This window comes from Monodon monoceros, unplaced genomic scaffold (assembly GCF_005190385.1).
Source record: "Monodon monoceros isolate NGI ecotype Baffin Bay Population unplaced genomic scaffold, NGI_Narwhal_1 Super_Scaffold_2, whole genome shotgun sequence".
Lineage (NCBI taxonomy): Eukaryota > Metazoa > Chordata > Mammalia > Artiodactyla > Monodontidae > Monodon > Monodon monoceros.
The window spans coordinates 55,765,848-55,792,184 of NW_021703776.1; the positions used below are offsets into that span (position 1 = coordinate 55,765,848).

The window sequence follows — 26,337 nt, forward strand, 5'->3', positions numbered from 1 at the left end:
TTGCTAAGGTCAAACAAATAGAAAGGGGTAGAGAGTCAGGATTCAACTTAATATTACTTCCAAATAGAGGCCTTCCTTTCCTTTTAGCATAGAGCTAGGAAAACATCTTATGTACTTAAGAATAGCGGGTGTGATTAAGAAAAAGGGGAAATGGGGTTGGTGGAGGGTGGGTGGGGCTTGGGGGAAGAACCACTGAATAACCTGCCCCTAGAGCAAAGCTAACAAAGAAAACACCCTGATAAAACTTGTGCCTGCGTTTTACAACAGACCACCTGAAAATCCCTGGACTTCATAATACATTGTTTTTTTATGTATCAAATATAAGGTGCAAAGTAAAAAAGATGTTTTTGAAGCTAGAAGAGCCATCCCAGCCAGATCCCAACTTAGTTATCACACACACACACAAGTAAAAAATGACATGAAACAGGAAAAACCGGACTTCCTTTGCTTTCAGAAAAGCCAAGAAGCAAAGAAAATTCTTTTTAGAAATTCAGAAAAAAATTTTTTTTCATAGTAGCTAATATGCCTTTCTTAGGCATTAAGACACATTTCTGTTCATAACCTTGATATACCCATATTTTTACTCTTTATAAAAATCAAGTCTCCCAGTAAAAATGGTATTTTACCACACTAATCTTTAAATTGCATCACTGAAAATGTAATACACACCAATTTCTAACCACTTGGAACATTCTGCAAAATGGATTTTAGTCACTGGAATGAATAATTGCTCAGAAAAGCAGCACTGCCTCAACTGTGGTACGATTTGGTAGGTAATATTCTTGTTTTCCAGTAAAAAGGAGATCTCGTAAGCAGAAACACTGGACTCCTTGTGGTTCCATCGATCGAGAGAACGTTTCTGAGCAGCTTCTAAGCAAATATTTCTTAACAGGTTGATCACAGATCTGGGGTCTTCACTCCTCATAATGACACTGCCAGATACAATCACGTTAGCTCCTGCCTCTGCGCATTTATGGATGGTGTCAGGACCTACTCCACCATCAACCTCAATGTCCAAAGACGGGAACCAGGTCCTCAACCAGTGAACCTTTGGCATCATATCTTCCATGAATTTCTGCCCTCCAAACCCAGCTTCCACTGTCATAACCAAGGCCATATCTATCTGATGAGCCCATGGTGCCAAATACTCAACTGTAGTTCCTGGTTTGATAGCAAGGCCAACCTTCATTCCATTCTCCCGAATGTCTTTGATCAAAGCCCCCGGGTTCTCAGTAGCCTCGAGATGAAAAGTATATTGATTGGCTCCTGCTACAGCCATTGGTTTTACCCACTGTTCCGGCCTGGACACCATCGTGTGCATGTCAAAGAAAGGGTCCTGGGCTTCCCTGGTGGCGCAGTGGTTGAGAGTCCGCCTGCCGATGCAAGGGACACGGGTTCGTGCCCCGGTCGGGGAAGATCCCACATGCCGCGGAGCGGCTGGGCCCGTGAGCCATGGCCACTGAGCCTGCGCGTCCGGAGCCTGTGCTGCGCAACGGGAGGGGCCACAACAATGAGAGGTCCGCGTACCGCAAAAAAAAGAAAAAGAAAGAAAGAAAGAAAGGGTCCTGGCCTAGCTGCTTTCGGAGGCTTTGTACCACAGGGTGACCAAAGGTGATGTTGGGAACAAAATGCATCCAGGTACAGATAATCGGCCCCTAAACTGGCCAGGTCGCTGTTGAGGATGGACAGGCCAATCTTGCAGCCGGATGCCCTTCTTTCCTATTTAGAGAAGACCCTTCAATATTTCTTTTAGTGTAAATTTAGTATTGCTGAATTCTTTTAGTGTTTGCTTGTCTGAGAAACTCTTTACCTCTCCTATTCTAAATGCTAATCTTGATGGGTAGAATATCCTAGGTTGCAGGCTTTTTGAATATATCCTGCCACTCTCTTCTGGCCTGCAAAGTTTCTGCAGAGAAATCAACAGATAGCCTTATGGGGGTTCCCTTGTAACTGACTCTTTGTTTTTCTCTTGCTGTCTTTAGAATCCTCTCTTTAACATTTGCCATTTTAATTATAATGTGTCTTGGTCTTTTTGGGTTCGTCTTGTTTGGGACGCTCTGTGCTTCCTGTACCTGGATATCTGTTTCCTTCTTTAGGTTTGAGGAGTTTTCAGCCATAATTTTTTCAAATACATTTTTTGATCCCCTTCCCTCTCTCTTCTCCTTCTGGAACCCCTATTATGCATAGGTTGGCATGTTTTATAGTATCCCATAGATCTTATATGTTGCTTTCTTTTTTTTTTTTCATTTGTCTTTCTGTCTGCTGTTCTGATTGGGTGATTTGCATTATCCTACCTTCCAGATCACGTATTCATTCTTCTGTGTCATTTAGTCTGCTATTCATTGCTTCTAGATTGGTTTTTATCTCAGCAATGGAATTGTCTATTTTTTATTGGTTCATGTTTATAGTTTCTAGTTCCTGTTACAGTGATCTGTGTTTCTATTGATAATCTTTCTTAGTTCGGTTAGCATTTTTATTACCACCTTTTTGAACTTGGGGCCTAGTAGACAGATGAGCTCTGTTTCATAATTTGTTCTTTCAGAGGATTTCTCTTGTTCTTTTGATTGGGTGTAGTTCCTCTGCCTTTTCATTTTACTTAACTTTCTCTGTCTCTATGAATTTAAGAGAAACAGTTATCTGCTGTGGTCTTGAAAGGGTGTTTTTATGTGAGAACATCCCTGTGTAGACTACGTATGTCCCGCGTTTTCATGCAAGGGCTGGTTTCGGTATGGACACCAGTCACGTCTTTCCTTAGGGTGTGTTGGCTGTTATCCCCTGGACAGGGGGTGTGGTAGGTGTTGTAGTATCTAGAGCCTGTGCAGGATATGAGATGGGGCTTCCTCTCTTGCCACCCTGGCAGGGGTGGGGTCTGCCCCCCCCAGTTGTTGGATTAGAAGCCCTGAGGGTTGGGTTCAGTAGGATCCATTGCTCGTGAGTGTGAGCCCTGCCTCAAAGGAGGTGATGCTGAAGCAAGTGAGGTCCTATGCACTGCCTACACAGGCAGCTTCAGTTCTGCTCAGAAGCTGCCCAACCCTTTCTCTGTTGTGTTTGTCCCAGATCTAGTGCAAGGCTCTGGTGTGGAGTAGCCTGGGGCTGGGGGTCGGGGCGTAGTGGCTGCAGGAACTGAGGTGGCTGTGCTGCCCCCTGGGATCTGGGCTGCCTCTGTGGCAAACTTCTCCCAGGACGCGTCTGCCCCAGACCTAGCGCTAAGCTGTGGTGTGGAGTGGGCGGAGCCAGGGCTCTCGGGCTGGGAGAGAACCCATGCAGACTCCTGAGCACACTGACAATGGCCATCACTGCAGAGGGAGTCTAAATTTTTAACAGGCTCCTGGAGGGACTCTGATATACACTGCAGTTTGAGAACTATTGAATTGTACTTGTTCCAGAAAAACTCCTCACAAGCATCTGTATTTCCCTTCTTGCAAATATAACTCTTTGTCCCATCTGCTCTAAATGGCAAACAGTATGCACCGTTAGCTTGTAAAAATACTTCACATACGTCTTGGAAAATCTTTTAATCACTTTACTTTCTTTTCTCTGAGCACTTCTTTTTATCTTTGAGCTTTGGAGTGCCAAACTGAGGTCAGTCCTAAATACTTTTTTGACCAACATTAACATCAAAAGGACTTCACTGTAATCCAGCTCATCTAAGCCATTTTCACCATTTATCTTCAGCCCAGTATTACCAAGGAGCTGGTCAGTGGATTGAGAACAGTTTATCACACTGACAAAAGATCAGAGTTCACTGAGCCACCAGACATGTTTGGGGGCCACAGGCGCTCAATTTCTCCTGCCTGTTCCCTGGAAAAGGTGGACATGAGGAATCCCTCTAAGTCTTTGGGCAGTGAGGGGGGTCCTGAGTGAGGGGGCACTTGCCCCTGACCTAGAGAAAAGCTTTCGCATCTCATGCCTTTTCCTCTGAAGTCTAGTCTGCCTGGAATGGCCATCCCCGCTTGCCGTGCCCATAAACTCCTATCCACCCTTCAAGTCCCAGCTCAGAAATGTGTAGTGATGATAAAAACACTCATCATAAATCAGGTTTCCCTCTTCTATTCTGTCCTAGCGTGCTATAATTTCCCTTTATAGCACTCATCAAATCTGTAATGATATATTTGTGTGAATATTTTATAAGCATATGTGTATCCTGGTTGACCAAAAGCTACATGAGAGCAAAGACCATTTGCCTTCTCACACTTGTACTTATAGCCTATTACCATGCCTGACACATAGTAGGTACTTAGTTAATATTATTGGATGAATGAATTGATAGGTGTACATTTATTGAGTACTTCCACTGTGTCAGGCCCTGGGCTAAGTGCTCCTGCTATACGGTTTGTTTTAATGTTCCCAGCAACCTTCTGAGGTAAGTATTATTATTACCTCTGTTGAATAGACAGGAAGTTGAGGCTCAACGATGTCTTGAGAATTTTTCAGGGTCACACAGCTAATAAGTAGGAGCACTGGGGTTTGATATTAAATTTGTGTACCTCTAGACCTCAGCTCATTTGAAATGGTCACCCCCCTGTTACCTTCTTGGACACCCAAATACTAGTTAGTTGTTTCTTTGCTGTTTTTTTCTCATATCATGTCAGCTATTCCTCTATTACCACACTTACCATGTTACATCATCGGGATTTAAATATGTGTGTCTTTGAGCTCCATGAGTGCATGGACTTTATTCAACTAGCAGGCCAATTCCAACCACCTTGTCCATAGCCAGGTGCAATTACAATGCCGGACAGTAAGTGCCCAGTTAACCCAGGATCAGTCTCTCTCAATACCTCATTGTCCCCTCCTGATAAAGAGAACAGATGCCATTAACATAGGTTGACAAAATAACCAAATGAACAAACAGCTCAGAGGCAGACCAACCATATATGGAAACTTGACATATGACATAGTGGCTTGACATATGAGATAGTGGGAAAAGGTTGGAGCCAGGACACTTGGTTATCCACATAAAAAGGAGTGAAGGGCTCCCCTGGTGGCGCAGTGGTTAAGAATCCGCCTACCACTGCAGGGGACACGGGTTCGAGCCCTGGTCCGGGAAGATCACACCGCGAAGCAGCTAAGCCTGTGCGCCACAACTACTGAGCCCACGAGCCACAACTACTGAAGCCCACATGCCTAGAGCCCGTGCTCCGCAACAAGAGAAACCACCACAATAAGAAGCCTGCACACCGCAATGAAGAGTAGCCCCTGCTCTCCGCAACTAGAGAAAGCCTATGCACAGCAACAAAGACCCAATACAGCCAAAAAATAAATAAATAAATCAAAAAAAAGAGTAAAATTAGATTTCTATCATACACCATACACAACAATTAATTCTTTTTTTTTTTTTTTTTTGCGATACGCGGGCCTCTCACTGTCGTGGCCCCTCCCGTTACGGAGCACAGGCTCTGGACGCGCAGGCTCAGTGGCCATGGCTCACGGGCCCAGCCGCTCTGCGGCATGTGGGATCTTCCCGGACCGGGGCACGAACCCGTGTCCCCTGCATCGGCAGGCGGACTCTCAACCACTGCACCACCAGGGAAGCCCCCAAAATTAATTCTTAATGGATTAATGACTTCCATATGAAAAACAAAACTTACAAACATGTAAAATGAGTAATTGCAGTGGTAATTAGGGAAATAAAAATTAAGACCATGATAAAATAATCATTTCAAAACCACTAAATTTGCCAAAATTAAGAAATCTGATAATAGTGTTGGCAAAGATTTGGGTCACTGCTGGTAGGGGTGTGTGTGTGTGTATCTATATATAATTTTAGAAAAAAGTTTGGCAATATCTAATAAATTGTTATAATTATACTATAGCATATGCAGTAAAAAAAAAAAATGATCATGTGCAGTTCCTGTGGAAAACAGCATAACAGTTCCTCAAAACATGGGATTACCATATGATCCAGCAATTCCCCTTCTGGGTATATACCCCACGGAAATGATAGCAGGGACTTGAGCAAATATTTGTACAGCCATGTTCATAGCAGCATTATTCACAAGAGTCAAAGGTGGAAGCAATCCAAGCATGCATCAATGGATGAACAGATGGACAAAATGCTGTGTATATATATGTATATATACAATGGAATATTATTATCTCTTTTAAGACCATTGGTTAACTGATACCAGCTAGTGCTGGACCTCCAGGATGGTGAAAGTTCTGGAAACTCTGAAAGGGAGGAAAGGCTGAATGAGATGGGATGCTGGTCTAGAAAATGCTCATGGGCTTTTTGGACAGTCTAGTTTAGAAGCACAGCTACACAAGCTTTGCTTGGCTGAAGCACTGTTCTCTTCTCTCCAGGAAGTTCATTCTCTTTGATTAAGTGAGCCACCTCACGAAGGATCCAGATCCGCAGAATCAGCCTGAAAAAGGAAAAGCCAAGTTGGAAGACACATGAGACCTAACTTCAGGTATTAGAAAACCTGTCTTATAGACATGCATTCACTGTGGGCCATTCAGAGAGGAAGCTGGGTATTTAGAGGCCACAGGGAAACCGTGTAAGCTTAGATCTGGGCAAGCATCCACGAGGTAGGCTGCCTGTGAGGTCCTGGGCAAGGTCAACCATATCAGCTGTCAGAGGTTCCAGGACTGGAGGCTGGGGAAAAGAGAGAAGATGACAGCTAAGGTCCTCTCTCACTCTGTGACGATAATTCAAATGCATCCAAATGTTAGACACCTCACCCGCCAGTAAAAATGCTCAGTCCTAGAACCACTCAGTCGACATTTATTTTGAGTTGAATTTTCTCTCTAATTGTTCTGTAACTCATTCTGATCTTACCATGAACCATCTTAGCCCTTTGAACATAATCTGTGCTCCTTGGAGAATTAAAACTGCTGCCAAGGCTTAGGTTTTACTACTTATAAAGTAAGCCATGCATTTCACTAATAAAAAGCTGCTTAAAGCAGATGCATATATTTTTTTTTCTATGTTCCAGAAAGGTCATTGTTTGCTACCTCTTCTATAAACGAGTCTACCATCTTTTCAAGGTTTTCTCCCACATGCATTTATAAAGCACTACCATATTCTGCCAACAAAAGTTCTGGAAGCTCACAAGATACTGAACTTAAAGATTTATATAAACAGCCACAGGCAGGCCTTTTTTGTGTGTGTGTGGTACGCGGGCCTCTCACTGTTGTGGCCTCTCCCGTCGCGGAGCACAGGCTCCAGACGCGCAGGCTCAGCGGCCATGGCTCACGGGCCCAGCCGCTTCGCGGCACGTGGGATCTTCCCGGGCCGGGGCACGAACCCGTGTCCCCTGCATCAGCAGGCGGACTCTCAACCACTGCGCCACCAGGGAAGCCCCAGGCAGGTCTGTTTTGATACTGTCCAAGACACAGTAATGAAGAGGGGATCACAAATAAGTCAGCTAAGTACAGTCACTTTAAAACCACGGATGGAAACGAGAGGCCACTGCAAGGTTTTGATCGATGCTGATGCCAACTTGAACACCGTGAGAAATGTGATGCCGATGTCTTTTCCATCTGGCAGTTTCTTTTCTTAGCAGTAATTAAATCAGTGAAAATTGAATATAGTCATGCGAGTTGCTCACATTTTTTTAGCAGCAATCATGAAACCCAAACCCCATTGATACACTTTGAAAATCTACAGCTGACGAATTTTTAAATGTCAGGCCCATGCTAGTTTATTTTGCAGGCTACTCCAGGGGAGCCAGGCATCAGCCCAAGTCTTCCCTGTAGGCAGGAGGAAGGCTCCTCCTCCAGAGCTGCAGGCAGAGCCCACTGGGCTCTGTGTCCCTTTCCTGGCACCATCTGGGTGGTGTCACCGTGAAATTTTCTGCGTGTGCTGCCAGCACTGGCATCCTGTCAAATCCTGGCCCAGTACTTCAAGTGTGTATACGTATAGCTGATTCACTTCATCATACAGCAGAAACTAACACAACATTGTAAACCAATAATACTCCAATAAAGATGTTACAATTAAAAAAAAAAGTACTTCAAGCGTGTGCTGAGTCAGAACAGGTGCAGGAATTAAGTAACCACTTTGTACCCACGTTTACATATTGCAGCTTGTGAGCAAGTTGGCTCAGGTGTGCTTCCTCCTTTCTTTGGCCATTGGTTTCCCCTGCCCAGGATCAGTTGGCTGCCAGGCGTGACCTGAAGGGTTACTTCATCGCTGTCATTTGATGAGTTACTGACAGCATGTTTGAAGTTGTCCTTTCATTCTTGTGAGGCCACTTCTTTCTGTTGTGGAATCACTTCTCCCCTCAGAACATACAAACCTACACTACCTACACGTGCCTCTGAACCTGTGTCTGGAGACCCTCAGGAAAGGGGAGCAATCATGACTTTGGTCTTAGGAGCATCTCACTACCTTTCTCCTCACCCAGAGTGTGAATACAGGAAAGGAAGCAGAGGCCACCTTTAGAGACGGAGTAGGGAAAGTAAGGAGCTGACTCAGACTCACAAAGAACTTAGCAGTGAATAGTGCAGACGTTAGCACCTCGTGCTGAGTGGGTAGTGCCAAATATGGACCTACTTTTGAAAGTTAATAGTGATTATGAAATAGGGGCTGGCTCTCAGTGTGACACAGAGACTGAGGCTGCTGCTGACGAGGGAACATCAAAGCAATGTATGGGGAAACCTAGATGCCAGTGAGGTTTGCCCTTAACACACCAAGCTGCCGTGTGACCCCAAAACAGAAAGGTCTGAACCAAGGGCTGGGGTCCACCGAACTGGTCCAGAGGTGGTGCTGAGAGAAGACAGAGGGACACAAGTGGAGGTGAGAGGTGAGAAGACCTAGATGTCCAACGTCCAGGATGCTTTCATGCCCAAACACAAGGCTGAGGACACGACCTAGAGAGGAAATGGCACAGGTAAGAAACAGAGGCAGGAGGGTGCTGGCAAAGTTAGAAAGTAAGGCGGTCGCATAGATATTCTTAGAAAACAATGTTTAAACAAAACCAAATGTATATTTCTGGACCCTGAAGTGGAAAGGAAGATCCTTCCAAAACAAAAATGGGAGTGGGTAAGATCAGGAGGCAAAAGGGCTGTTAAAAGCAGTGACTTGGTCTAGTTTTAGCTAATTATACACTGAGATGAAACAGATCCCACGTCACCATGGGGGGATGGAGCTGGAGCCCCCCACCGGGCTGGCTGTTGGGGGCCTGGTTCTGAAAGCTGGGCCAGTGAGCACGCAGAGCCCCCTGGAGCCGGTGCCGACAGGCCAGGTAACAGGGGACACGGGGACACGGAAGCCTCTGGATACTGACGTGTGGACAGTCAGCTCTACTTGCCTGGCAGTTTCTGGGCACTACCCCCTCCCCACCTTCACCAGGCTATTATCAAGAGAAAGGAAGGCTGTGTTCAGTGATCCTAGGGAAGGTTTTCCCTTTTCTCTTGCAGAAAATGAAAAGGAAAAGCAAGCTGAGTCATCAGGAAAAAGAATTATAACCTGATACTAAGTTTAGTTGAAACTTTTGTGACTGTTCTAAAGAGAACAGATGAGAGACACATGGGAACCACTGGAGAAGGAGGCCAGGAGGGGAACTCAGGTAACCTAGGGACAGGGATGTGAACATGGCCATGACCCCCTTTCTCCTAGGGAGACAGGAGCAAACTGTGATCTGGGCCTATTGGCACGGAATGGGGCTCTGCAACCTTCCCTGTTCCAAAAACGGTGGGGTGTCTGGTGAGTTCAAGATCCAGCTCTCCCCTCCCTGGCTTGCCCACAGGCAGAGTCTCTTCCCTCTCTCCTTTGCTCCTGCCCACCTGCCCTGGAGCCCCCCTCCTCCCCACTGCTTACCCAGCACCCCAGCAGCTCTCAGTGCCCAGCAGCTCACAGATCTGTCCTCTAAGCCCACCATTTAATCATAACAGGTAAATCTCAACACTTCACTAAGTGCCAGGCAGGGTTCTAAGTGCTTTTGCATATCTTAACTCCTTTAATCTTCATAAACAACCCTATAAGGTAGGTCTTACTTTTATTCCTCCCTGGGAAGACGGGCACAGAGAGGTGGAGTGACTTGCCTAAGGTCACACAGCTAGTGAGCAGCAGAGCTAGGATTTGAACCCTGGAAGTCTGGCACCGACATCTGTGCTCTCAACCACTCCATTATCCTGCCTCTCAATGCCAGCCTGTCCTAGGATGCTGGATGTTAGGTTGTATAAGTTAATTTTTAGGTTAGGCCAGTGAGGCCTCCCGCAAGCATACTCGGCCCTGCTTAACTCCTGAGCCCATCAGGACCAAGGCAGATGACTTCCAGGGTCCTGGCACCCTGCCCAACTCTGGCCAGGCCCCTTCCCCTGTATCCCCAGCAAATCTCTGACCTGGAACCACGCTATACTCTGGCTGACCTTCATTACCGCCTCTACCTAGAAGCCCCAGTTACAGCACACACTTCACAGAGCTGGGTCCTCTCTCTAACAGTGAAATGGCCCAGGGTTTCCACTTTCCCCGCACTGGATTGCTCACTACTCTTCCTCCTACCAGCCTCCTCCCACTCCCCACAAGCCCCTGCTACCCTGCTGAGCCCACCTAAATGGTGAGGGCAGGCACCACCTTTGTGCCATGCTTCTGGTCTCAAAGGTGCAGATCACAGCATTTTGCATGGCTGCTTGACTGGTTAAAAACTTTTAAAAACAGACTAGTAAGTGAAATGCATTAAAGTGGGCACGGGAAAGGAGTTCTCTCAAATCCCTGACCTTAGAAAGTCAACCAAGGAGTCTCTCTCCACGTGACCTCAGTGTTTAGCATTATCTAACCACGCTGACGTGTGGGTGGTGGGACAGAGCCCCCAGCAGTGTGACCCAGGGAAACATGAAGGGGGTCCTCGGCATGGTTTGGGGGCTGTGCAGAGTAAAGCAATGAAGAGCAGAGAGGAATGATAAGCAGCTCTGGCTTACACATCAGTATGGTGCTTCTCTAAGGTTTATCACAGGTGTCCATCAGACACTTAAGATTGAGGTGATGGGTGAAATTGATATTTGCTTATTTGACTCAAGCATTCATTCCCAAGGACATAATCTCAATTCAGAGTTTCCAGGTGAAGCTTTGCCAGAAATATTGCCAACTCTGCTGTCCAGGGATTTTGCAAGAATATGGTTAACTTATGGCCACTAAGTGATAATAGAAGATTCTGGGGACTGTCAGGTCAGTTCCAAACAGCTAAGAAACACATAGGTATAAATTAATTAGTAGTATTTTAAGTAACCTAGACACTAAAACAATATTCTCCAAAGCATGTTCCAATGGATAATTAGAATAAGTATAGAGAAAAAAATATTCATAGTCAAATAAACTTGGGAAATACAGAGTTAAAGCTAAACAGGCTTTTTGACTACACAGCTTCCCAGGGGCCTTAGCATGTGAGTGAGCACTGCAGTCTGCAGCAAGGGCATCCATCATATGCAGCTTTTCTCACACTTTTTGGTCACCAGCCCCCCTGCCCCCCATTTTCTTCCCCTCATAGGAATGCATGAACTTGGTTGCCCAGAACAGTGCTGCTTTAATGTTAACTGAAAGTAAAATGGTTAGACCACCTCGACCTCTATGAGAAGTGTGCTGTTGGAACCCTATTGGAACAGGCAGTGGTCATCAAAAGTGGCTAAAATCAATAGATGAAAGGCCCACAGGGAACATTATCATATATGGATCAGGCTGAGGCCAACTGAACCCACCGATGAGTCCTAACACCACAAAAAGAGAGGCACTCCTAGGGATTAAAACAGGTGTTCCAGCAAAATGGTACATGTATGTTCACAGCATCACTATTCACAGAAGTCAAAAGGTGGAAACAACCCAAATGTCTATCAACTGAGGAATAAATAAAATTCCACACAATGGAATATTATTTAGCCATAAAAAGGAATGCAGGGGACTTCCCTGGTGGTGCAGTGGTTAGGAATCTGCCTGCCAATGCAAGGGACACGGGTTCAAGCCCTGGTCCAGGAAGATCCCACATGCCGCGGAGCAACTAGGCCCGTGTGCCACAACTACTGAGCCTGCGCTCTAGAGCCCGTGAGCCGCAACTGCTGAACCCGTGTGCCACAGCTACTGAAGCCCGCGCACCTAGAGCCCGTGCTGCGCAACAAGAGAAGCCACCGCAATGAGAAGCCCACGCACCATAACAAGGAGGAGCCTGCGCTCACCGCAACTAGAGAAAGCCCACGCGCAGCAACAAAGACCCAACACAGCCAAAAATTAATTAATTAATTAATTAATTATTTTCAAAAAGGAATGTAGTACTGACACGTGCTAAAAACATGCATGAGCCTTGGAAACATTATACTAAGTGAAAGAAGCCAGATACAAAAGGCCACGTATTACATGATTCCATTTATATGAAAAATTCAGAGAGACAAAAAGATTCATGGCTGCCAGGGGCTGGGGAGAGGGAGATGGGGAATGACTACTTAATGGGTACAGAGTTTCTTTTTGAGGTGACAGAAAAGTTCCAGAATTAGATAGTGGTGTTAGTTGCACAACATGGTGAATGTACTAAATACCACTGAACTGTACACTTCAATGTGGCTAAGAGGGTAAATTTGATGTTATGTGTATTTTACCAAATATAAGAGATAGAGAAAGCGAGGCAGGACATAACTCCTGATGGGGTGTAACAGGAAGTTCACAGCACCTCCCATGAGGTAGTCTTGCCAAAAAATCCAACTTGGTTATGCCTCTAGAGCCAACTACCAGTTTACAGGAAAAACAAGGGGAAAGAGGAACATATTCACAACTCCATGGGGAGGAATTCAGCAAAATCCAAAATGAGGGACAACTAAGGAACAAAAGACCAAGTTTCTTCACAAATAAATGACAAGAAAACAAACAGGAAGGACGAATAGTCAGATTTTAAAAGATTTACAAGACCTAACACCCAAATGCAACGTGCATGTCTGGATCTCAATTTAAACAAATCAACTATTTTTAAAAAGCATTAACGAGATAACCAGGAAAATCTGATGACTGACTGGATTTTTTATGATCTTAAGGAATTACCATTAAATTTGTAGGTGTGATAAGGGTCTTATGGTAAAGCAAAACAGAAAGATTTTATTTTCAGAGCTATGTACTGAGGCATTCACAGATGAAAAGATATGTCTGGGATTTGCTGTAAAGTAATTCAGTGTGAGGAAGGGGAGGAAAATAGTAATACAGAAGAAACAACATTAGCCATTAATTGATAATTGCTTGAAACTGGGTATTCTATCTAATTTTGTATTAAGTTTGAAAATGTCCATGATAAGAAGTTTTTTAGAAAATAAATTGCCAAGGAGACTTCTCTGGTGGCGCAGTGGTTAAGAATCTGCCTGCCCACACAAAGTAGTGTGCGCATCGGGACCCAGGGGAAGGAGCAGTGAACCCAGGGGAGACTGAACCAGACCTACCTGCTAGTGTTGGAGGGTCTCCTGCAGAGGCAGGGGGTGGCTGTGCCTCACCGTGGGGACAAGGACACTGGCAGCAGAAGTTCTGGGAAGTACTCCTTGGCGGGAGCCCTCCCAGAGTACGCCATTAGCCCCACCAAAGAGCCCAGGTAGGCTCCAGCGTTGGGTTGCCCCAGGCCAAACAACCAACAGGGAGGGAACCGAGCCCCACCCATCAGTAGTCAAGCAGATTAAAGTTTTACTGAGCTCTGCCCACTGGAGCAACAGCCAGCTCTACCCACCACCAGTCTCTCCCATCAGGAAACCTGCACAAGCCTCTTGGAGACACTCATCCACCAGAGGGAAGAGAGCAGAAGCAAGAAGAACTACAATCCTGCAGCCTGTGGAACAAAAACCACATTCACAGAAAGATAGACAAGATGAAAAGGCAGAGGGCTATGTACCAGATGAAGGAACAAGACAAAACCCCAGAAAAACAACTAAACGAAGTGGAGATAGGCAAGCTTCCAGAAAAAGAATTCAGAATAATGATAGTGAAGATGATCCAGGACCTCGGAAAAAGAATGGAGGCAAAGATGGAGAAGATGCAAGAAATGTTTAACAAAGACCTACAAGAATTAAAGAACAAACAGAGATGAACAATACAATAACTGAAATGAAAAATGCACTAGAAGGAATCAATAGCAGAATAACTGAGGCAGAAGAACAGATAAGTGACCTGCAAGACAAAATGGTGGAATTCACTGCTGTGGAACAGACTAAAGAAAAAAGAATGCAAAGAAATGAAGACAGCCTAAGAGACCTCTGGGACAACATTAAACGCAACAACATTCGCATTACAGGGGTCCCAGAAGGACAAGAGAGAGAGAAAGGACCCAAGAAAACATTTGAAGAGATTATAGTCGAAAACTTCCCTAATTTGTGAAAGGAAATAGCCACCCAAGTCCAGGAAGTGCAGAGAGTCCCATACAGGATAAACCCAAGGAGAAACATGCCGAGACACATAGGAATCAAATTGGCAAAAATTAAAGACAAAGAAAAATTATTGAAAGCAGCAAGGGGAAAATGACAAATAACATACAAGGGAACTCCCATAAGGTTAACAGCTGATTTCTCAGCAGAAACTCTACAAGCCAGAAGGGAATGGCATGATATACTTAAAGTGATGAAAGGGAAGAACCTACAACCAACATTACTCTACCCAGCAAGGATCTCATTCAGATTCGATGGAGGAATCAAAAGCTTTACAGACAAGCAAAAGCTAAGAGAATCCAGCACCACCAAACCAGCTCTACAACAAATGCTAAAGGAACTTCTCTAAGTGGGAAACACAAGAGAAGTAAAGGACCTACAAAACCAAACCCAAAACAATTAAGAAAATGGTCATAGGAACATACATATCGATAATTACCTTAAATGTGAATGGATTAAATGCTCCAACCAAAAGACACAGGCTTGCTGAATGGATACAAAAACAAGACCCATATATATGCTGTCTGCAAGAGACCCACTTCAGACCTAGGGACACATTCAGATGGAAAGCGAGGGGATGGAAAAAGATATTCCATGCAAAAGGAAATGAAAAGAAAGCTGGAGTAGCAATACTCATATCAGATAAAGTAGACCTTAAAATAAAGAATGTTACAAGAGACAAGGAAGGACACTACATAATGATCAAGGGATCAATCCAAGAAGAAGATACAACAATTATAAATATATATGCACCCAACATAGGAGCACCTCAATACATAAGACAACTGCTAACAGCTGTAAAAGAGGAAATCGACAGTAACACAATAATAGTGGGGGACTTTAACACCTCATTTACACCAATGGACAGATCATCCAAAATGAAAATAAATAAGGAAACAGAAGCTATAAATGACACAATAAACCAGATAGATTTACTTGATATTTATAGGACATTCCATCCAAAAACAGCAGATTACACTTTCTTCTCAAGTGTGCATGGAACATTCTCCAGGATAGATCACATCTTGGGTCACAAATCAAGCCTCAGTAAATCTGAGAAAATTGAAATCATATCAAGCATCTTTTCTGACCACAATGCTATGAGATTAGAAATGAATTACAGGGGAAAAAAAATGTAAAAAACACAAACACATGGAGGCTAAACACTACATTACTAAATAACCAAGAGATCGCTGAAGAAATCAAAGAGGAAATAAAAAAATACCTAGATACAAATGACAACACACAACAATCCAGTACCTGTGGGATGCAGTGAAAGCAGTTCTACGAGCAAAGTATATAGCTATACAAGCCTACCTCAGGAAACAAAAATCTCATATAAATAATCTAACCTTACAACTAAAGGAGCTAGAGAAAGAAGAACAAACAAAACCCAAAGTTAGCAGAAGGAAAGAAATCATAAAGATCAGAGCAGAAATAAATGAAATACAAACAAAGAAAACAATAGCGAAGATCAATAAAACTAAAAGCTGATTCTTTGAGAAGATAAACAAAATTGATAAAGCATTAGCCAGACTCATCAAGAAGAAGAGGGAGAGGACTCAAATCAATAAAATTAGAAATGAAAAAGGAGAAGTTACAACAGACACTGCAGAAATACAAAGCATCCTAAGAGACTACTACAAGCAACTCTATGCCAATAAAATGGAAGAACTGGACAAATTCTTAGAAAGGTATAACCTTCCAAGACTGAACCAGGATGAAATAGAAAATATGAACAGACCAATCACAAGTAATGAAATTGAAACTGTGATTTAAAATCTTCCAACAAACAAAAGTCCAGGACCAGATGGCTTTACAGGTGAATTCTATCAAACATTTAGAAAAGAGCTAACACCCATCCTTCTCAAACTCCTCCAAAAAATTGCAGAGGAAGGAACACTCCCAAACTCATTCTATGAGGCCACCATCACCCTGATACCAAAACCAGACAAAGATACTACAAAAAAAGAAAATTACAGACCAATATCACTGATAAATATAGATGCAAAATCCTCAACAAAATACTAGCAAACAGAATCCAACAACACATTACAAGGATCATACACCATGATCAAGTGGGATTTATCCCAGGGATGCAAGGATTCTTCAATATATGGAAATCAATCAATGTGATACACCATATTAACAAATTGAAGAATAAAAACATATGATCATCTCAATAGATGCAGAAAAAGCTTTTGACAAAATTCAACGCTCATTTATGATAAAAACTCTCCAGAAGGTGGGCATAGAGGGAACCTACGTCAACATAATAAAGTCCATATACGACAAACCCACAGCAAACATCATTATCAATAGTGAAAAACTGAAAGCATTTCCTCTAAGATCAGGAACAAGACAACGATGTCCCCACTATTATTCAACATAGTTTTGGAAGTCCTAGCAAACAGCAATCAGAGAAGAAAAAGAAATAAAAGGAATACAAATTGGAAAAGAAGAAGTAAAACTGTCACTGTTTGCAGATGACATGATACTATACATCAAGAATCCTAAAGATGCCACCAGAAAGCTACTAGAGCTAACCAATGAATTTGGTAAACTTGTAGGATACAAAATTAATGCACAGAAATCTCTTGCATTCGTATATATTAACGATGAAAAATCTGCAAGAGAAATTAAGGAAACACTCCCATTTACCATTGCAACAAAAGAATAAAATACCTAGGAATAAACCTTCCTAGGGAGACAAAAAACCTGTATGCAGAAAACTATAAGACACTGATGAAAGAAATTAAAGATGATACCAACAGATGGAGAGATATACCATGTTCTTGGATTGGAAGAATCAATATTGTGAAAATGACTTTACTATCCAAAGCAATCTACAGATTCAATGCAATCCCTATCAAATTACCAATGGCATTTTTTACAGAAGTAGAACAAAAAAACTTAAAATTTGTATGGAGACACAAAAGACCCTAAATAGCCAAAGCAGTCTTGAGGGAAAAAAACAGAGCTGGAGGAATCAGACCCCCTGACTTCAGACTATAGTACAAAGCTACAGTATTCAAGACAATATGGTATTGGCACAAAAACGGAAACATAGATCAATGGAACAAGATAGAAAGCCCAGAGATAAACCCACAAACCTATGGTCAACTAATCTATGAGAAAGGAGGCAAGGATATACAATGGAGAAAAGACAGTCTCTTCAATAAGTGGTGCTGGGAAAACTGGACAGCTACATGTAGAAGAATGAAATTAGAACACTCCCTAACACCATACACAAAAAGAAACTCAAAATGGATTAGAGACCTAAATGTAAGACCGGACACTATAAGACTCTCAGAGGAAAACATAGGAAGAACACTCTTTGACATAAATCACAGCAAGATCTTTTTTGATCCACCTCCTAGAGTAATGGAAATAAAGCCAAAAATAAACAAATGGGACCTAATGAAACTTCAAAGCTTTTGCACAGCAAAGCAAACCATAAACGAGACGAAAAGACAACCTTCAGAATGGGAGAAAATATTTGCAAACGAATCAATGCACAAAGGATTAATCTCCAAAGTATATAAACAGCTCATGCAGCTCAATATTCAAAAAACAAACAACCCAATCCAAAAATGGGCAGAAGACCTAAATAGACATTTCTCCAAAGAAGACATACAGATGGCCAAGAAGCACATGAAAAGCTGCTCAACATCACTGATTATTAGAGAAATGCAAATCAAAACTACAATGAGGTATCATCTCACACCAGTCAGAATGGGCGAATGGGCTTCATCAGAAAATCTATAAACAACAAATGCTGGAGAGGGTGTGGAGAAAAGGGAACCCTCTTGCACTGTTTTTGAGAATGTAAACTGATACAGCCACTATGGAGAACAGTATGGAGGCTCCTTAAAAAACTATAGAATTACCATATGATCCAGCAATCCCACTACTGGGCATATACCCAGAGAATACCACAATTCAAAAAGACACATGCACCCCAGTGTTCATTGCAGCACTATTTACAATAGCCAGGTCATGGAGGCAACCTAAATGCCCATTGACAAACGAATGGATAAAGAAGATGTGGTACATATATACAATGGAATATTACTAGCCATAAAAAGGAACGAAATTGGGTCATTTGTTGAGACGTGGATGGATCTAGAGACTGTCATACAGAGTGAAGTAAGTCAGAAAGAGAAAAACAAATATCGTATATTAACGCATATATGTGCAACCTAGAAAAATGGTACAGATGAACTGGTTTGCAGGGCAGAAATAGAGACACAGATGTAGAGAGCAAACGTATGGACACCAAGGGGGAAAAGCAGCGGGGGTGGGGGGTGGGGGGATGAATTGGGAGGTTGGGATTGACATGTATACACTGATGTGTGTAAAATGGATGACTAATAACAACCTGCTGTATAAAAAAAAAAAAAGGTACTAATAGGGAAGGACTCTAAGACACATCAATAAGTAAGAAAAATAAGGTGTAGAACGGCGAGTTATAATATGCATTTGCATAAAAATAAGAATGATTTTTCTGCTTTTTGAAAAAAAAAAAGTGAATTCGCCTGCCAATGCAGGGGACACGGGTTCAATCCCTGATCCGGGAAGATCCCACATGCCGCGGAGCAACTAAGCCCGTGCGCCACAACTACTGAGCCTGCGCTCTAGAGCCCACGAGCCACAACTACTGAGCCCACATGCCACAACTACTGAAGCCCACACCCCTAGAGCCCGTGCTCCGCAAGAAGAGAAGCCACTGCAATGAGAAGCCCACAACTGCCACGAAGAGTGGCCCCCACTCACTGCCAACTAGAGAAAGCCCGTGCGCAGCAACAAAGACCCAACGCAACCACAAATAAATAAATAAATAAATAAATTTTAAAAAAGAAAGAAAGAAAATAAATTGCCAAGCAGCAGATGAAAAGAACCTAGTCTTGGACATGAGGTAATTTTCTAATCATCAATCCTCTTTGTAAATGTAGGATGTTAAAATTGGACCTAAAGTTTGTAAGATCAGGATTTTTCAATATTAATGAGGTTTTTTCTTCCAGTTTTATTGAGATATAAGTGACATACAGCACTTATACAGATAAGCTTAAGATACCTAGCATAATGATTTGATTACTTACATGGTGAAGTGATTGTCACAATATGTTTAGTAAACATCTCACATGGATACAAAATTAAAGAAATAGAAAAAAACTTTTTCCTTGTGATGAGAACTCGTAGGCTTTACTCTTTTAACAATTTTCATCTGTAACACACAGCAGTGCTCATTATGTTGATCATGTGGTACATTACATCCCTAGTGCTTATTTATCTTATAACTGGAAGTTTGTACCTTTTGACCATCTTCCTCCAATTTCTCCTCCCCTCACCCCTGGCCACTGGTAACCACAAATCTGATCTGTCAGATCAGGACTTCTATCCTTTGTGCCATATTTTAGGCTAAAAATTATCATTCTCATAATGCAGAATGGAAGTTAGTTACCTTTAGAGTCAAGAAAAGTAAAAACAAAAGCTAGAATTTTCAGTACTTACTGTGCACAGTGTTTGAAGTGTCTTACATGTATTAATTTCTTGTTCACAATCTTCTGCTGGTTTCCCATCCCACTCAGAGTAAAATACAGAATCTTCACCATGCTATCATGTCCAGCGTGAGCTGGCACCGGGTACTGCTCTCCCTTCCTCCGCATGGCCTCCCCTTATTCCTTGAACACAGTTGGTGCTCTTCTGCCTCAGGGCCTTCGAACTTGCTATTCTCACTAACTGGGCTATGCTTTTCCCCACTGAACTGCCTGGTGCTCTCCCTCACCTCCTGCAGGTCAGACTTTCCATGTCTCCCTCCTTATGTAACATGGTTGTGTGCACCGTACACCCACCATCACTCTCCTCTCCTTCAACACTTTTTCCCTGCTTTATTTATTTATTTTTCTTAGCATGTATCACCCTCTGATAAATTATTTATTGTCTGTCTGCCCCCAGTGGATTACAGACTCTATTAAACCTGGGGCTTTGTTTTATTCACAGAAACATGTTCTCAGAACAATGCCTGACGCATAGTAATGTTCACTAAGTATGTATTGAATGAATGCATAAATCTAGTCCATATAAAAAGCCATTAGAGAAACATACCCATGTATCTTTGGGGGCTGAAATATGTTTCCATAGTGGCCAAGACCCTCTGGTTTAGCTGGATCTAGTTAACCTGGGCCAAGATGCAGAGCAGTGTGGGAAGATCTGCCCTCCTGGTTCATTCCAGCCTACAGCAGGGACAGCTAGAGGAGGTGGCCTACAGCCCTCTTGAGGCTGGGATGACTGCTCTCTTCCTGAGAAGAAGGAGATTAGGTGAAGGTCCCACTGAGGGCTGGCAGCATCTGCTGGAAATAAACTTGGAAGAAGTGACATAGCTGGATAAAGTGGGGAATCATAAGAATGTTATGGAATGTTCGAGGTTCCCAAATGAATGTGTTCTCAGGGGAGAGCTGGACACTACACAGATGGACTGAAATTCTAAGTGGCAAACATCCCACTGAGCAGCGCTCGGGAGGAGGACTGGGCCCTGAAAGCCGTCGAATGTATTTTGAAGAATTTCACTCCAACCTGAGATGATCTCTTCAATTATTCTTCAGGTTGCTATTCAAAGGAATCTGGGTTTTCTCCAAAGGAAGCCAGGTGACCAGGTTTCCTTTGGAACCCGAGTCAGGCAACTAACCATACTTCAGAAGCTGGACTCTGTGTCTTATGCCTCCACCCTAAAACTGCAACAGAACTGAGCTTCCATATGTCGTAGAACAAAGTAGGGAGCTTATCTGCTTAAGAAACAGCATGGTTGAAGTAATGAGACTCTGAGAAGGAAGCTGTGTCTCATCTTACCAGCTGCTCACTTCCTGAAAAGCTGTACAAGAAAATAACATGTTCATGACCGGAATGTTTAAGTCAGCTAGGTGATCGTGCTGATTAAAAGATTCCTATGGGAAATATTTTGGTAAAGTAAATAATCCTTAGTTTATAGATTCAAAACTGAAACACATTTCTAAACTTCCCGTTTTCACACAGCAAAGTCTCTCTTTATCAGCCTGTTTCACCTCTGAAAGCCACCTTGCTGAATTTCAGTATCAGTTATGCCAAATAACCATCTCTTGGCTGTGAAAGGATTTTCCTGCAGCCTCTCAAAGACAAGGACAGATGGCGTTCCATTGGGGGTAGTCCCAGCTCTTTGTTTTAGCAAATATTGACACTTCTGTAGGAAACAGATCCAGATACTGTTTCTTCCTAACTCATTCTGGCAGTCCTGAAGGTTTGGAGATATTTAGAGCAACGGAATTGGGAAAGTGCACTTACCACTGAATTAAGAAAGACATACATCAGGGTGAGTCATGTTCATGGTTAATCGATGCTTGTAAGAGTCACAAAGTAGTAAATAACACACTGTGATCACAAAGCACTTTCAAACAGAAATAAGACAGAAAGGGAGAAAGGAGACAACTGAAGGAAAATGCACTCCAAAAAAATTCCAGTTACTGTATGAAACTCTTTTTTTTAAGATCCTTTCTAATCCAGATGTTAGTAACAGCAAGGTTATGATAGTTTTATTCAGAAAATTAGGGAATATTTACTGTAACTCAAAATTAGGATATATTGATGAAAAGGACTGAAAGTCATCATACATGGTCCTTTCGGGAGAGTAATTGGCAGACTATATCTAACTCCTCTAAAAGTTTATATTCTTTGACTCAAAAATTGGGGGGAATTCATGCTATAGAAATAATCAGATATGTGCCCAAAATTATGTCTAAAAGAAGTTTATTGTAAAATTGTTTATAATAGTGAAAATATATGACAACAACCTAAACATTTATCAGTAGTAAACTCTTTAACTAAATCAAGGCACATCTGTGTTCTGGGATATTTTGCAGCTTATAAAGATGACAGTGTGGAACTATATTTGCTTATAGTGGTTTTTAAAAAGCAGTTACAAAAACAATTTGTTACAAAAACAAATTATTTTTATAAAAATTGTTATATAACTTACATATGGTATTATATAAATTATAAAAATTATTTTTATAAAATAATATAAATACAGGTGTGCATACTATGTTGGGTGGGGAAATTCTAGGTGATTTCAAGTTCCTATTTCCTTTCTCTCTTATCTGTTGGTGTTGTTTTACAAGGAGCACATATTACTTCTATCATCAGGAGGAAAACTGAAAGTTATTTCAAGTTTGTAGGAAGGAAGTCACAGATAAGTTTTTATCAGCTTCTCTTACAAAAGCCTGATGCAGTGTTTTGCTGGGGCCTCCCAGCAGGTGAGAGGTGGGGGACAGGACAAGAGTCACTGCAGATGGAGCCTTGGAGGTAAGACACAAGGATGAGGCCCAAGGTTCAGGTGGTTTCCAAGACGAGCCACCCACCCATCTGCCCTTCCCTGAACAGGCCTCCTGAGTGCTAATGTTGTAACTCCTGTTTCAGCGACGCTCCTTCCTCTATCCTGCCTCTGAGGTTGCCATGAACGTGACAGTACCCAGAGTATCCCAGTCTTGACGCAGGGACAAAAATCGTTCTTCTATAATAACAAGAACAAAACAAAAAGAGAAGGAAAATTGTAAAATTATGTGTATTACATTCCTAGAAATGCCATAACAAATGACCACACAAAAACTTGGTGGCTTAAAACAACAGAAATGTGTTCTTTCACAGTTCCAGGGACCCGGAAGTCTGAAATCAAGCCGCGGGCAGGCTGTGCTGCCTCTGAAGGCTCAAGGGGAGAATCCTTCCTGGCTTCTTCCAGCTTCTGGTGGCTTGTTCAGCATTAACTCCAATCTCTGCCTCTGTCTTCGCATCACCTCCTTCTCTATAGGTGTGTGTGTCCTTGTCTGTCTCTTAAAAGGACACTCACATTGGGTTCAGGGCTCATCCTAATTCAGTATGATGTCACCTCAATCCTTACCTTAGTTACATCTGCAAAGACCCTATTTCCAAAAAAGGTCACAGTCTGAGGTTTTGTGTGGTGACATGAAATCAGGGGGGTCTATCCAACCTACTACAATATCATAGACAACATTTGGTCAGCAAGCAGAAACTATGACTAGTATATACCTTTTTAAAAGGTGGGCGAAGGCAGGCAGAGGTTGGCAGGGGCTCAGAAGCAGATCTAGATGGCCCAGGAAGCCCTGCCTTCTGTTCTTGTATCAATAGTTTGGCAATCAGAAGGCTGCTGCTGAGTTAAGATCAGATAGAGATTCCAGAATTCAGGAAGATAAAACTAGGAATTAGAGAAAACCCGCAGGGACAAAGAAACAGTTAGGCAGGAATTGGTTAATGATGTGAATTAGTAAAGAGAACATTATAGCTGCTATCAAAAATACAAATATGCTTAAGGGAGATGATTAAGCAAATGAGAGAGTTCAGGTGCTAAACTAAACCTCTGTTAGATAATTTTTAAAAACCATCAACCTTATTAAACAATGATCAGGGTCACTGGCCTCAAAACGAGTTTCTTATAGCAAAGGAGCAATACATCAGTCCTCTGTAAACTGCACTTATATTAATTCTCAGTGGTGGTTGCTTGGGTTTTCTACTTTGTGAATGATCAGTGACTTTCCCCACAACCCAACTTATGTGCTGCTTCCCTATCATCAAATAGTGTAAAGTTGGAGAGTGAAGATCAATTGGAGTGTTAGACTTTCAGAATGTCATCATCAGACGGGGCATGTGCAAAAAAAATAAGGAAGATGCATCACAAAGATGCAAACTTGTCAGAGAGAGATGCCTTTCAGATTCTTCTTCTAGCTGGAGATGGTTAAGAGTGGAGTGTATTGTCTTTTGCTTTCTTTTCTAAAGTTGTGTGGTGGTGCTTTAGGTCTGATAGCCTCATAGTTAAGTGAGAACACAGACCAGGTAGTAATTTTTTTTTTCAGGTTTTAAAACTTTTTATTTTCATATTTTTAAAAATTGTGCATTCCAACAATTAAAATCATTTGAACAACAACAACAACAAATGGCACTCTGATTAAACTGCATTTTACAGCCCGCAGGACACCCTTGGACCAGCTTGCTTTTTACTCTAGATTTCACTGTCGTCCCACCCAGCCTCCTCCTTCACCAACATGCAAGTTCTTTTCCTTCCCTGCCAGCCAGACAGGCGGGCGGACGGGAGAGGCAGGCGCGGCCTTTGTTGTTAGTAGTTCTCCATTCTTTGATGTGAAAAGGGGCAGCACAGTCATTTAAACTTGATCCAACCTATTTGCATCTTACCAAGTTAAACAGCTGAAAGAAGTAAAATAAGGAGGCAATGCTTGTGGAATGTACAGTGCATATTGGCGATGCACGCCTCATTTACCACTCACCTGCTTGCTTCTCCTGTTCAATCGTTTCTTTTGAAGGCAGTGGATTTTTCTCTTGCGTTTCTGTTTTCTTCAACTTCGACTTATTGAATTTCTCAGTCTCACCCATATCGGGTTTGTCAGACACGGTTGCAGAGGAAGCAGAGTGAGTTGCGAGTGAGCTAAAGTCCGGTCTGCGCGGTGGTCACCGCCGAGTGCCTGAATTTAGTAGTAATCTAACATAGTCATCTGTGGTCACCAAGACTTTCAGGGACACTCAAGGTGAGAAGGGAACTTAGAAACCTGTCCAGTTCAAGTTCTGACTGTGCAGGTGAGAGGTGCAGCGTCCAGAGATATAGGTGCCCTTCCCAAAATGACTTGCTTGGGCCCAACTGGGATTAGACTGGGGAATCCCAAGCTCTCGCCACATATGTACCATCGGCTTTGACCATTCTCATCAGGCATCATTTCTGTTTTCTTTTTAATTTAATTTTATTGAAGTATAGTTGATTTACAATGTTGTGTTAATTTCTGCTATACGGCAAAGTGATTCGTACATATATATATTCTTTCTCATGTTCTTTTCCATGATGGTTTGTCACAGGATATTGAATGTAGTTCCCTGTGCTATACAGTAGGACCTTGTTGTTTATCCGTTCTATATATAATATTGATAGTTTGCATCTGCTAACCCCAAACCCCCTCCCCCTTAGCAACCAAAAGTCTGTTCTCTATGTCTGTGAGTCTGTTTCTGTTTCGTAGGTAAGTTCATTTGTGTCATATTTTAGGTTCCACATATAAGCGATATTATATAATATTTGTCTTTCTCTGACTTACTTCACTTAGTATGATAATCTCTAGGTCCATCCATGTTGTTTCAGTCAGCATTTCTTAAACACTCAGACTGTCAGTGTAAAGTGCTGCTCTGCCTTGAACAAGCCATTCTAGTTTTGCATTTGTGTGCTAATTGCCTATGAGTGGCTAAAATAATATTTTTAGTCAAAAAGAGCTAGATACCCAGTAGTGCTGAGTAAATGGTTTCTGAATGAATAGAATGCAAAATAAGACCAAGGGACAGATGTGGCAAAGACAGGTATCTACCCTTTCCCTTTGGTCTTGGGAGGACAGCTAGGCCCACCTCCCAAGCCTCCATTGCACTTAGGTGAGGCCACATGGCCAAGTTCTGACCAATGGCATGTGAGTGGAGGTCATGGGGGCCACTTCTGGGTTTGGCCCGTAAAATCCTCCTCTGCTTGCTCTTTACTCTCTTTCTCCATATGCCAGCTGAATGGAGAGGATGCTGAGGACCCAGAGGAGGACAGAGCCACATAAGAAGAGGGCCTGTGTCCTCAAATGACCCCAAAGAGCACAGAGTCCCCTTATCCTAAACCCTCTTCTGGACTGTGAAATAAGAAAGTAAACTTTCATTGGGTTAAGCCACTGAGTCTGGGAGTTGTTTATTATAGTGGTTCGCCACACTGACTAGGTCTGTGGTTAAACAGAACAGGCCCACGATAGCTTAGGGGTCCAGCATTCTGGATGTGATAGACAGGACGAGGGTTGGCAATGGCAGTTCCCCTTTGCTCCCAAATGTCTCTACTGCAAACTTGTAGATTTCTCATTCCCTGCCGACCGGCCTCACTCCAATGTCCCCTAGACCTCTTTTCCTAATTTCCTTTCTGTCCCTGCAATCCCCTTACACACACACACACAC

General features: G+C 42.7%; 1 protein-coding gene across 1 annotated transcript; it reads right to left on the reverse strand.

Annotated features, from left to right (window-relative positions):
• Positions 1–637: 637 nt before the first annotated feature.
• Positions 638–24,753, reverse strand: LOC114901349 (ribulose-phosphate 3-epimerase-like). Its single transcript, XM_029233055.1, is given in 6 exon segments — positions 638–1,341; positions 1,571–1,632; positions 1,634–1,719; positions 6,263–6,365; positions 21,172–21,193; positions 24,648–24,753. Coding segments are annotated over 6 exon segments (1,083 nt in total).
• Between the last annotated feature and the right edge of the window lie 1,584 nt (positions 24,754–26,337).